The sequence below is a fragment of the Sus scrofa genome, chromosome 10 (assembly GCF_054392235.1).
Source record: "Sus scrofa isolate SSC_HxYL_T2T_F1_AM1 chromosome 10, Sscrofa_HxYL_maternal_Yorkshire_Landrace_v2.0, whole genome shotgun sequence".
Taxonomy (NCBI): Eukaryota; Metazoa; Chordata; class Mammalia; order Artiodactyla; family Suidae; genus Sus; species Sus scrofa.
Window position 1 is genome coordinate 53,800,960 of NC_139392.1, and position 13,363 is coordinate 53,814,322.

Consider the following 13,363-nt stretch of genomic DNA (forward strand, 5'->3'; position numbering starts at 1 on the left):
ACCTCCCCTTCCGGCACAACTTCTCTCACACAGTCCACACCCAGTGTCTCTGCTTCCTGATCTCCCCTCACTCGTCACTTCGATCTAGCTCCCTTCTCCACAACTCATGAATACATGCATGCCCGTCAAGGTCACCAGCATCCTTTGCAGGGCCCACACTCACTCCAGGGCCCCTTCTCTCCCTCCCCGTCCCACGGCCCTCGGCAGCATCCAACATCCCATTCCCATCTTCTTGACTCACTTTCTTTTCTTTCTTTTCTTTTCTTTTTTTTTAATTGTTATTTTCCCAATACAATTTTTGACTCACTCCCTTTCCTGACTTCCAGGACTCCTGGCACCTGGGTTCTCTCTGCACTGATTTCCCCAGCTCCTCCGCTGGCTCCGCCTCTTCCTCCCAACCTCTTCTCCCACCTTCTTCTTTCCCAGTGATTTTACCAGGCTTGGGATTGTCAGTAGCCATAGGCTGAATGTCCCCATTTTTTCCAGTGAGCTCCTGACTTGTAAACCCCACTGAGTTCTCAATAGTTGAGTATCTATTTGGCACGTCAACCTTAACACATGCCGAATGGGAATCTTGATTCTTCCCTCCAAAGCCTGCTCCACCCGGAGTCTGTACCATCTCACCACATGGCACCGCCATCTGTCTGCCCAGCTGCTCAAGTCAAAAGCCTAGAAGTCATTCTGGACACTTTCAGTTGCCTCCTCTCCACACTCAATAGACCAAAGACCTGCCAGTCCCACTGCCAAAACTTGTCTTAAATAGGTTGGCTTCTCGTGTCTGTCCTGTGACCAGCAGGACTGGAAGCGTGACCGTCTACTGCCACGTTCTAACCCATCTCCTTGCTTTTTGTCTGCTGCCCGCAGAGCAGGGATCCTTCCCTGCTGAAGGCCCTGGGCGGCTTCCAGTTGCACTTGGGGGAAGGCTGGAAGCTCCAGCGCCTGCCTGCCTCTCCCTGCTCTTCCTACCACGCTGCCCTCCTCTCTGTCCCTCCAGCACCAGCATGCCAAGCCGTGTGCCTCCTGCCTTAAGGCCTTGGTGCTCTACAGAGAGGCATCCTCCTTGCTGTCAATCTCTGTGCTCCCTTCACACCGCTTCTTACCACCTGTCACTAGCCGTGCATGCAAGAGGGGCCCAACTGACCGCGAGTTGCATGAGAGCAGGGACCCTGTGCACGCTGGCCGTGGGTGTGGCCATCCCGCTGGCTGAGTGACCGGATGTGTGAACAGTGGCGCTGGGTGGGGCAGGCAGGGCTCCTGGCTCTGGCTTTCCTAAACAATGGATGAGTCAGCCACAGCAGCAGTTAGCGTGAGAGGGGGGACTTCTTCGTGGGAAGAGCGGCCACACCCTGGCTGCCGGGCAGCACAGAAGGACTGGTCGGCCTCGCTGGGGTCAGGCTGGGCCCGCATTTCCCTCAGACTCCAGCCTTAGGGGGAAGCCACCTCTGTGTGTGTGTGTGTGTGTGTGTGTGTTGCAGGGGGGTGTTGTTTATTAAAAATAAACAACAGAAGCAAAATCCATGCAGGCGGGCTTCTGCCCAGGAACTGGCCTTCAGGACAGCCATCTAAAAAGAGGGGTGACTCCTGGATGGCCGCCTTCCCACCTGTCTGACCACCGAGTCCAAAGGCTGGGCTCCAAGCAAGAGGGGGCAGGAGGGAAGCTTCTGTTGCCATGGCAACTGCAGTGCTCCTGGGGCCTAGGCTTGAGGTTTCAGATAAACAACTATTTAGAGACCTGACGAGAAGGAGCAAACAGAGGAACCAAAAAAAAAAGAAAAAAAAATGGCAAGAAGTAATCCTTAACAAGTGCTGCAGGACACACTCAGAAAATAAAACACAGGAGCTGAGAGCAGAATCCTCCCACCAGCACAGGAGTGGCCTCCTGCGGGGCTGCATCCGGAACAAAAGGCCCCATTGACACAAACATCTGTTACTACTAAACACTTAGGAATCAATATTTTCCTAAAGGTTTTTTTTCTCCCCCCCCACCCCGTTTGGCTTTCAGGGGTTACTGTCTGCCAGGCTACCGGACTTCAACCTTCTCCAAGTCCGCAGCCACCACACAGAGTGACTATTACGACCTCAAGTGAAGAATGTGGTCCCGGAAACGGCCCCGTGCTTTTTTTTTTTCCTGAATAGACACCCAGGGAAAATGTCAGAAGGCAAATCCAAACCCACACCCTGAACGACTTAAAACATAACAATTCTGTCCCTGGGAGGATGAGTAATCCAGCCCAATTTAATTTTAAAAGGAAACAGCCGATTTAAGGAGATGGCCTGAATGAGGCTTGAAGGAAAGGAGGGGGGCGGGATCACGTGATGCTTTACCTCAACACCTGCATCTCCTCAGGGGAGCTCCGCACCTCGTCCCGGAGGCGACGCCAGCGCAGGCAAGCCCTCAGCTCCTGCTGCTCCTGGGCCTCGTGGGGGGCCAGCTGCTTAGACCACAGACACACAGACACATATGCACAAAACACAGTCACTGTTGTCCTCACGCAGGGTCAGAGCCGTCCCATGGAGCAGAGAGTTTTGGTTTTTTTGCCGGCGAAGGGGGGGTTGGGGGCGTCGGTGGCACAGAGGCCCCTGCCTTGCCTTGTGCCCTAGTAGTAGAGGGGTCAGAGGGCCTCTGAGGTCCGCAAACGTAGAACCAGCCCTCACCCCCCCAACCCCCGGGCCTTTTTGGGAGGCGCACACCGCCCCCCACCCCCTCCTGGAACCTCCCCCACAACCCTACCCCCCCCAAGCCCCCACCCTCACCCTGTCCTGGAACCTCCCCTCCCACCCACACCCCTACCCACTTGGGAGAGAGAGAGAGTGAGCCCGTGAGCAGGCCTCCCCAGGGGGCCGTTTGCACTCTGGTTCCACCCAGCCCCTTCCTGCTTTGTCCTTCTGCATCGGGTGGGAAAGGCCCCCTCCATTTACCTCCTATTCTCCCCAGCCCTCAGTTTGTCAGGGCTGTTTACAGTGGAGCCGGCTAATGTGACCCAGATGATTCTGTTTGCATAGAAGCAGAAAGGCCGAGCTGCCTGGACGCAGGCTTGGGGAAAGAGACGGCCTTGCTCCCTGCCCTGCTGGTCAGAATGGGCTGCCCTCCTCCACATGCTCTTGAGGCCCCCACGGCTGTACCCTCCACAGGGGAGGGCAGCAGCGTGCCCACTGGGGAGGGAAAGGGCTGCATCCACAGGCATTTCTGGAAATTAAAGCTCCCTAATAGTTCCCTTGACAGTTACTTACTGATGCTCCGCCAGGCCCTGGGGACAAAATGGACACAGCTTCCTGAAGAGTCCAGATAAGAACACTAACGGTCAAAATGTAGTGACGGGGCAGTTTCTGTTGTGGCTCAGTCATAATGAACCCAACTAGTAGTATCCATGGGAATACAGGTTCAATCCCTGGCCTTGCTCAGCGGGTTAAGGATCCGGCGTTGCCGTGAGCTGTGGTGTAGGCCGGCAGCTGCAGCTCTGATTCAACCCCTAGCCTGGAAACTTCCATATGCCACAAGTGTGGCCCTAAAAAGATGGAAAAAAAAAATGCAGTGATGACAGGGAAGAACCCCGATGCTCCCTGGCCCATCAGGGTGGTAGGAAGGCTTTCCTGAGGAGGTGATGGCACCTGAACCGGTCCCCAGGGACAGGGGAGTCGTCCAGGGGAGGAGGAGTTTCAGGAGGAAGGAAAGCATGTGCCAGGCTCATGGGGCCTGAAAAGAGTGTGACATGTTTAGAAAACGGTGAGGGATAGGGTCAGGCAGGGAGCAAGATGCCATCCAGGGAGGGACAGAGGTACCAAACAGCCAGCAGAGGCCAGGTGACCAATGAACCTTGTGTGCCCTGTTGTTAGAGGCTAAATTGTCTCTCCCCAACACATATCACACAAGTTGAAGCCCTCATCGCCAGTGTGACTGTGTTTGGAGACCGGGCCTTTCAGGAGGTAATGAAGGTTAAATGATGTCAAAAGGATGGGGCCCTACAGAAGACCTGAATAGACATTTCTCCAAAGAAGATAACACAGATGGCCAAGAGGCATATGAAAAAATGCTCAAATAATCACTAAGTATTAGAGAAATGCAAATCAAAACTACAATGAGGTACCACCTCACACAGGTGAAAATGGCCACCATTAACAAGTCAACCAATAACAAATGCTGGAGAGGGTGTGGAGAAAAAGGTACCCTCCTCCACTGTTGGAGGGAATACAAACTGGTACAACGACTATGGAAAACAGTATGGAGGTTCCTCAGAAAACTAAATATAGAACTACCATATGACCCAGCAATCCCACTCCTGGGCATACATCCAGACAACACTTGTATTGAAAAAGATACATGCACCCCTCTGTTCACTGCAGCACTATTCACAATAGCCAAGACGTGGAAACAACCTAAACATCCATCAACAGATGAATGGATTAAGAAGATGTGCTACATATACACAATGGAATACTACTCAGCCATAAAAAAGAGCAAAGTAATGCCATTTGAATCAACATGGATGGAACTAGAAACTCATACTAAGTGAAGTCAGTCAGAAAGAGAAAGACAAATATGATGATACCACATATCTGGATTCTAATATATGGCACAAATGAATCTATCTGCAGAAAAGAAACAAACTCATGGACTTGGAGAACAGACTTGTGGTTGCCAAGGGGGAGGAGCAGGGAGTGAGATGGACTGGGAGCTTGGGGTTAGTAGATGCAAACTATTGCATTTGGGATGGATAAGCAATGAGATCCTGCTGTGTAGCACTGGGAACTATATCCAATCGCTTGTGATGGAGCATGATAAAGGATAATGTGAGAAAAAGAATGTGTATGTATGTATGACTGGGTCATTTTGCTGTATAGCAAAAATTGATAGAACACTGTAAAACAACTATAAAAGAAAAAGAAAAAAAAAAAAGGTTTGGGGCTCTGCCCTCATCCAGTAGGGCTGGTGTCCTTATAAGAAGAGGAAGAGTTAATGCCATTTGAAGCAACATGGATGGAACTAGAGGCTCTCATCCTGAGTGAAGTTAGTCAGAAAGAGAAAGACAAATCCCATATGATATCACTTATATCTGGAATCTAATATAGGACACAAATGAACCTTTCCACAGAAAAGAAAATCATGGACTTGGAGAATAGACTTGTGGTTGCTAAGGGGCAGGGGGGAGGGGCGGAGGGAGGGGGATGGACTGGGAGCTTGGGGTTAATAGATGCAGACTCCTGCCTTTGGATTGGATTAGCAATGAGATCCTGCTGTGTAGCACTGGCAACTAGGTCTAGTCACTTATGATGGAGCAGGATAATGTGAGAAAATAGAATGTGTACCTGTCTGTGTAATTGGGTCACCATGCTGTACAGCAGAAAATTGACAGATCACTGTAAACCAGCTATAATGGAAAAAAATAAAAATGATTTTTATAAAAAAAAAGAAAGAGGAAGAGACACTAAAACTGTGTGCACTGAGGAAAGGCCATGTGAGGACATGGTGAGAAGATGGCCCCCGCCGAACCAGGGAAAAGAGGTGTCACCAGAAACCAAGCCTGTCAGCACCCTGACCTTGGATCTGCAGCCTCCCAAACTATGAGAACAGCAAGCGTGTGTTGTTGAAGTCTCCCGGCTTGCGGTATTTAGTTATGGCAGCCAGAGCTGACCGAGACACCTGCAGAGGGGTTTAGACTTTACCCAAGTTGATGACAAGTTATACGATCTCACTTGCCACTAACTCAACTCACTTCTCCCTGCGGAATGCCACGCTGAGAGGAATGCAGGTTTCTATTGCCTTGTTCAAACCCACTCTCTTGCAGTGCTGGCTGATGCTGGGTGCTGCAGAGCGCAGTCTCGCGGGCAACAGAGTGACCCATGAGCCCTCATGCCCTGTGCAGGGATGAAGCAAGCTGCTGATTGGGAGAGTCCCGGGAGGCAGCCCACCCTTTCCTGCCCCAAGAAGCATTCTTGGGAGATTTGTTAAGGGTGCTTGTCAGGGACCACCCGCAGCTCAGTCTCACTCAGCCTTCAAGCAAAGGGCCAGAGCAATGATGTACTCTGTCTGGAAATCTTTCCAAATTTTGCATTAGTTCTAGAATGACCACTTCAGAGTTTCCATCAAGGCTCAGTAGAAATGAACCTGACTAGGATCGATGAGGATGCGGGTTCGATCCCTGGCCTCACTCAGTGGATTAAGTTTCTAGTGTTGCTGTGAGCTATGGTGTAGGTCGAAGACAAGGCTTGGATCTGGCATTGCTGTGGCTGTGGTATAGGCCAGCAGCTGCTGCTCAGATTTGCCTCCTAGCCTGGGAACCTCCATATGTCACAGGTGCAGCCCTAAAAAACAAAAAGAAAAAAAGAAAAGGAAAGAAAAGAAAATAGAATGGCCACTTCACTTCAGAGGTGTCCATGTTCTCACATATTGAAAACTTACTGCATGTACCTTAAAGGATGATGGCATAGGTTGGCCCCTAGGCCAGGTTAAGGGAAAAGGAGAGATAAAGAAACTTCAGTTCCTAGTTCCTTTTTGAGGCCCACAAGGAGTCACCTCCTCCAAATAGGCTTTCCGGATTTTCTCAGACCCAGCCTCTTCCACACCTTTGAACTCCCACAATATTTGGTGTTTACCTCTTTTTTCCTCCTTTTCCTTCTTCCTTTATTTCTATCTTTCTTTCTTTCCTTCTTTCTTTCTCTTGTTTTTGATTTTTTTGTTATGCCTGAGGTTTGCAGAATTTCCTGGGCCAGGGATTGAACTCACGCCATAGCAGTGACCTGAGCCGCTGCAGTGACAATGCCGGATCCTTAAACATCATGGAACTCCTACCTCTTTTTTCTAACTTAATTTCTTCTTTCTACCTTGGCATGCTTTCCTTTTTTTTTTTTTTTCTTTTTTTTTCTTTTCTAGGGCCACACCCGCGGCATATGGAGGTTCCCAGGCTAGGGGTCGAATCGGAGCTACAGCCACCGGCCACAGCCACAGCAACGCCAGATCCGAGCCTCGTCTTCGACCCACACCCCGGCTCATGGCAACGCCAGATCCTTAACCCACTGAGCGCTGCCAGGGATCGAACCTGCAACCTCATGGTTCCTAGTCAGATTCGTCAACCACTGAGCCATGATGGCAACTCCAAACTTTCCGTATCTTCAAAATTAGACTCTGACCTCTTTGAGAGCAAGTGCTGTCATCTTATCCATTTATCCCTTCAAATCTAGCAAAGAATGGACACGCAGAAGGTGTTCAGAGTGAGATGTAGCCAGGCCAGCTCTGTGCCTCCATTGGTAGAGATGGATGTGTTTAGGGCAGCTAGAGGCAGACTCAAGCAAAAAGACCCCAGGAGATACAGGCAAGGGGGAGGGTAAAGTGGGAGCCCTCTTTGGGGACTCAGGAGATAAAGAGAGAGATGGTCATCAGATGCCCAACACAACACTCACAATTACAAAGAATAGCACAGAGAGGATGGATACGTGTATGTGTGTGACTGTCACTGTGTCGTACAGCAGAAATTATCTCAGCCTTGTGTATTAACTATACTTCAATAAAACTTTTAAAAACCCACAAAAAAGCACACCCTCTATGTGTTAGGCACTATGCTAAGCTCATTCACACACTATCACTTTCACCCTGCAAACTTAAGCATCCCTAGACCCATTTTATAAAAGTGGAAACTGAGGCTCAGGAGGTTACATAACTTACTGATGCTCACCGAGCTGGTCAACAGCAAAGCCGCGATTCCAGGCCTGGTCGGACCCCAAAACCAGCCCTGTCTCAGGAATCCGCCACGTGGCCTCTGTCCATGGAATCTGTGTGGAGGGGACTCAGCCATGCCCACTGCTAGTGCTACAGTCAGGTGGGTAAGGGGGTGGGAGCGTGAATGAGACATGGTTCCACTTTGAAAGAGGTCAAAGTCTCGGAGTTCCCATTGTGACTCAGCGGTAACCTGACTGGTATCCGTGAGGATGCGGGTTTGATTCCCCGGCCCCAGTCAGTGGGTTACGCATCTGGCATTGCTGTGAGCTGTGGTGCAGGTTGCAGACATGGCTAGGATCCCATATTGCTGTGGCTGTGGTGTAGACTGGTGGCTACAGCTCCTATTCGACCCCTAGCCTCAGAACTTCTTTATGTTGGAGGAGCCCCCCCCCCCCCAAAAAAAGAGGTCAAAGTCTAATCATTCTGCTAGAAGGAAGAAAAAAGTGAGAAAAAAAGAGGTAAGTGGCAAACAGAGTGGAATTCAAAGTTTCTGGAAGAGTAGTATTGAATTGTGAGTGAGATGATCAGGCTGGTCTAGCAAGGGAAGGTAAGCCCGAGCTGGCTAATGAAAAATAAATATGATTTCTTTCTTTCTTTCTTTGCTTTTTCAGGTCTGCACCCCAAGCATATGGAGGAGGTTCCCAGGCCAGGGGTCGAATCGGAGCTACAGTTGCCAGCCTACACCACAGCCACAGCAATATCTGATCTGAGATGAGTCTGTGACCCACACCACAGCTCAAGGCAACGCCTGATCCTCAACCCACTGAGTGAAGCCAGGGATGGAACCCGCAACCTCTGGTTCCTAGTTGGATTTGTTTATGCTGCATCACAACGGGAACACCAAAAAAATAAATAAAATTTCAGCAGGCAGAAGGAACGTGAACAAAATCATGCAGCTAACCACAAACTTGGGAATTTCAGAAAATGTCAAATAGTCTAGTGTAGAAGGGGAGGAGAAGGCAGGGAAAAGAAGTGACCAAATATTAGAAACTAGAAAATAAGCAGGAAGCAGGTTAGGTATCATATCTTCCTTAAAGCTGCGGGCTAGTTCTCTGAAGTTAAGGTTGTCAGCTGGGAGCATGCTGGCCAGGTCTGGCCTCTGCATATGTCTGGTTTGCGTATTTTTTTTTTTAATTAGTAAATTTCACATAAAAATCCAGATTCGCAATTTCCTTTAAAAAAACTAGAAGTCCAGGCTGTATGGAACCCTCCTTTCAACATGACACCAATTGCCTAGAGCTGAGAAGCTGTTGGTTTGCCCCAGTCCCTACCATCCCCTAATCTATAACACCAACTGCTTCATTCTTCATTATTATTACTTTTTTTTTCTTTTTAGGGTCACACCCAAGGCACATGGAGGTTCCCAGGCTAGGGGTCGAATCGGAGCCACAGCTGCTGGCCTATACCACAGCCACAGCAACACCAGATCCAAGTGGAGTCTGCGAGCTACACCACAGCTCAAGGCAGTGCTGGATCCTTAACCTACGGAGCGAGGCCAGGGATTGAACCGGCATCCTCCTGGATACTAGTTGGGTTCTTAACCTGCTGAGCCACACCTGGAACTCCAGTTTCATTCTTCACTATTTGCCAGCAGGCATCTGAGATCACGACGCTTGATTTAAAATTTAATCTCATTATTTAACAAAACAAAACACAGTTGACGTCACCACCACAGAGGAGTGCTTGAGGATGCCAGGGCATGCCCTTTTCTTCAGGTTTTTGCTCAAATGTCCCCTTATCAGAGAGACCTTCTCTTAGCACCCTCTAAAACAGCTCTTCCCCCACCTCTCTCTATCTGGCTTCATCTTCTTGACAGTGCTCTTCCCCACCTGACGTGTTACAGATGTAGTCATTTATCTAGTCTCTCTCTCATCGCTCGATGGTGAATCCCACAGGGAGGAGTAAGGGCGTTCACTTACACAGCAGGGAACAGTGCCCAGTGCATAATAAGCACTCAAAAGCTTTCTGGTTTTATTTTTCATTCTTTTTCTCTTCTTTTGCTTTTTAGGGCGGCATATGGAGGTTCCCAGGCTAGGGCCCAAATGGGAGCTGCAGCTGCCGGCCTACACCACAGCCACAGCAATGCCAGATTGGAGCCACATCTGCAACATACCCCACAGCTCACAGTAACGCCGCATCCTTAGCCCATTGAGTGAGGCCAGGGATCAAACCTGTGTCCTCTTTGATCCTAATTGGGTTCCTTACTGCTGAGCCACAACGGGAACTCCAGTATACCAATCTGTTGAGTGAACGAATGACCGACTGAGTTGAACTTGACCCTGGGGAGTGAAATGCGTAGCGCACTTGAAACCTACCTGCTGTGCCTTAGCCCAGAATATATCTTCCAAGTGAGTGGCGAACCCTTCACTCAGCCACTCCTCGGTCCAGTCTCGGGCCCCGATAGCCAGGCCAAACCAGGCGTGAGCGATTTCATGGCAGAGGCGGGTCCCACAGAGATGGCTCATTCCGGTCAAGACGCTCTGGGAGAGGAAGACGATGTGTGGGCTGCGGGTAATGGGGGAGAAAACACACCGAGTCTTGTTAGGACCTGTCCTCGTGGCTGCCGCCTGGGGCAGCTTTCTCAGCCCCATGAGCCTGTCATTATCGCATGCATGCCAGATCACGACAGATAGGCTCGCAGCTTCGATGCGTTTCGAAATAAATAAGGGGCAGTTTGCATTTCTGGCAGCGGTTCAGCTGACCGTTTCTGCCAAGCCGTTGTCTCCGTCATCAGACGGCTATTACCTGTAATAAGTAGCCTGCACCGAGGTTTACACCAAAGAAATTACAAGGCCATGGAAGCATTTACTCGAAATCTGGATTGTAAAAGAAGAGCAGGTGTGAGAATGCGAAGGCCATGCTGTCAAGACAGTGATCAAAGAAGACCCTTCCGCCAAAAATCCGAGCACAGCTTACCGTGTGCAGGAGAAGCCGAGAAGAAGGGAAGCAAACATTTTCTCTTTCACACTGGGGCTGGTGACAGAGGAAACACTCACAGGTGCCATGGAGGCAGGTGGGGGGGCGGGGGGAGGGTTGTTTCAAGAGACTCTGATAAAGGCTGAGTCTCTGTAAGGCAAAGATTTGCAAAGGTCTCTCTTGATCTCTGTAGATGCTTACACTCTCACTTGACATAAGACCAGGCAGAGAGCGAGCGAGAGAGCAGAGAGGGAGAGGGAGAGGGGGAGAGAGAGAGAGAGAGAGAGAGAAGTGAGTCAACCCACCCAGATGCGCAAATGGCCCCAGGGCTGGCACCAGCCAGGGAGATTTACCTAATCTCATTTTCCATACCTTGTTTTTCAAACCCCAAATACCATGATTAGAATGGCATTGATGAAATGGGCGGGAGAGAGGGAGGGAGGCTGGAGAAAAAGGAGGCGAAGGGGATACCTCCCGTGCTGCACCTTCCAGATTTTGCATCTTTCCAGGACTTGTTTACAGTCTTATGAATGAAGAATCTATGCTCAAAAAAAAAAAAAAAAAAAAAAAACCGCAGAAAACTCTCCTCTATCAAGTGAACAAAAGCAGTTGTGAAACCTTCCACACGAAGAAGCTTTACACACTGGTTCTTCCCTTCAAAAGTCATGCGTTTGCCATCTTGTGGCCCCTGCACAAGCCAGGACTGCCTGCAGCTTTGTGCTCCGCCTCCACGGCCACCAGCAGAGACAACCCCACCTGTATTTCCCTTGCAAAACATCCCCCATTCAGCTCAGAGAGCTCAATCACGGGAGCCGTGTGTGCCAAAATAGACAGCTTTCATGTGAAATAATAACAGGGCAGGCACGCAAATGAGAAAGTGTCTGCCAGGCTCTCGGCAGAGTCCACCAGAAACCCCAGGAATTAAGTGTCACTGGGGCATCTAGGACAGGGGTGCAATGCCACAGGCACCAACGGTAGTTCAGAACCCTAATTCAGAAAATACAAAAAACAAAAAACAAAACAAAACAAAAAAAAAACAAAGAAAGGAAGGAAGAGAAGGACGGAGGGAAGGTGGGAGGGAGGGCACAGGAGCTAAACTTCCTCTTCCTGAGAAAGTCGCCCCATGGAGCAGACAAACTTGGAAACCTGGCATTTTTAAGTAAATGACCCTTTGCTCTGGCATGTGCAGCGCTACAAAGAAAAGCCACAGAAATGTACCAAGTAAATAACATTCCAGACATACTGCTGGCAGCCCTTCACCCTTTTGGCTAAAACAAAACAGAAGTAACTTCAGGCTTTGTAAACAGGCTCAAAGACAAGCCTGCCTTGGAAAGGTCTGTGGGCCCAGAGACCCAGACAGACGGTGCCCGCGCAGTTACCGAGACGGTACGGCTGAGCCCGTCCACTCAGCCCTGGAAGGGAGCACGCGCTGGTGCCTGAGAAATCGCAGCAGGACTGTTCATGAAGAAAACAGCCTGCCCGCGCCGCAGCGACCTGTCCCTGCCTTGTCCCAGTGTGGAAGCCGGTCCAGGCTCATTTATGCAAATATCAAAGTCTGCGGGGGCCTGGAGGAATGCACGAAAGCAGCTGTGTGGGGGGGTGGCATTTATTTTCCTGCCCCGCAACTTTTTCCAACAGTCTTTGTTGTCTCCAGCAGACCTCCTGCCCCACCTGTTAGTACTTTGGAGACATCACCCTGGCCTTGGTTGGACTCAGGTCAGACCCTGGCATTGCTGGAATCGTGCCTAAATTTCCACTTCCCATCTCACTTCCATCCTCAATCCTTTTGTGTGTGTGTGTGTGTCTTTTTGCCTTTTTCTGGGGCTGCACCCGTGGCATATGGAGGTTCCCAGGCTAGGGTGTCGAATTGGAGCTGTAGCTGCCAAGCCTACGCCACAGCCATAGCAACGCGGCATCTGAGCCATGTCTGCGACCCACACCATGGCTCACGGCAACGCTGGATCCTTAAACCACTGAGCAAGGCCAGGGATCGAACCTGCAACCTCATGGTTCCTAGTCGGATTCGTTAACCATTGAGCCACGACGGGAACTCCCTCAATCCTTTCTTTTCAGCCAGGGAGAAATGTATTGCCCACTGCCCTCTGGAAAAGACCAAAGTTTAAAATTCCTCCTAGATCAGAAGGATCCATATTTCATTGGATATCAATGACTATCAGTGGAAAACATGGCCTTCTCCCTGAAAAGCAATTTTCCAGTTGAGAACCAGACCCCAAATCCTCCTGCGGTGAAGAAGTTTGCCCTCTACGGTTGGGTTTTACCTGTGGATCATATCTCCCTCTGAAGGAAATAACCTCTTTCTTAAACTAAATTAAAAGCACAGAGTGAGGCCGTGATACCCTTTCTCAGGGGTTATTAACAAAATAGGCATAAAAGGACCAATAGAATTCGTCTTTCAAGAATTTCCTCCTCTCTTTCTGAACTTCAATGTCAGGATGTCTCATGTTCAGTAGAATTTTTAAGCTGCTGTTTTTCAACGGGGAATGAAGAACGTATAATGCTCTTAAACTCATTTCAAGGAGTAAAATTAAATATTCCTCTACCAACAGATAATCTCCGTCCTGCCCACCTTCGAAACAGAATGAATGTTTAGAATGTCCTACTCCCACCTTACACTTGATTTATAAGTCTCGCCCCTGGGCTCCTCACACATTCCCGAGTTGAGTTCTCAGAATCTTATTCAGGGGCCTAATCACCCAGCAGGGCATCCGTCTTCAC

At 49.7% G+C, this 13,363-nt stretch overlaps 1 protein-coding gene across 49 annotated transcripts in view; it reads right to left on the reverse strand.

Moving 5' to 3' along the window:
* The window catches only part of AOPEP (aminopeptidase O (putative)), a 396,587-nt gene that overhangs the window by 160,599 nt on the left and 222,625 nt on the right, over positions 1-13,363 (reverse strand). For 41 of the 49 annotated variants that reach the window (XR_014817672.1, XR_014817669.1, XR_014817663.1 and 38 more), the window contains 2 exons: positions 10,027-10,216; positions 2,326-2,432 (listed from right to left, as the gene is read on the reverse strand). Coding sequence is in view for 27 of the 49 variants with exons in the window: in XM_084979736.1 (XP_084835862.1) it covers positions 2,326-2,432; positions 10,027-10,216 (297 nt within the window). In the remaining 22 variants the exon portion in view is untranslated. Of the gene's footprint in view, positions 1-295; positions 940-1,252; positions 2,433-2,919; positions 3,328-6,805; positions 7,890-8,297; positions 8,475-8,982; positions 10,217-10,627; positions 10,856-13,363 lie in introns of those variants that run through there. The other 8 variants (XR_014817675.1, XM_084979740.1, XR_014817666.1 and 5 more) reach the window with 7 other exon arrangements.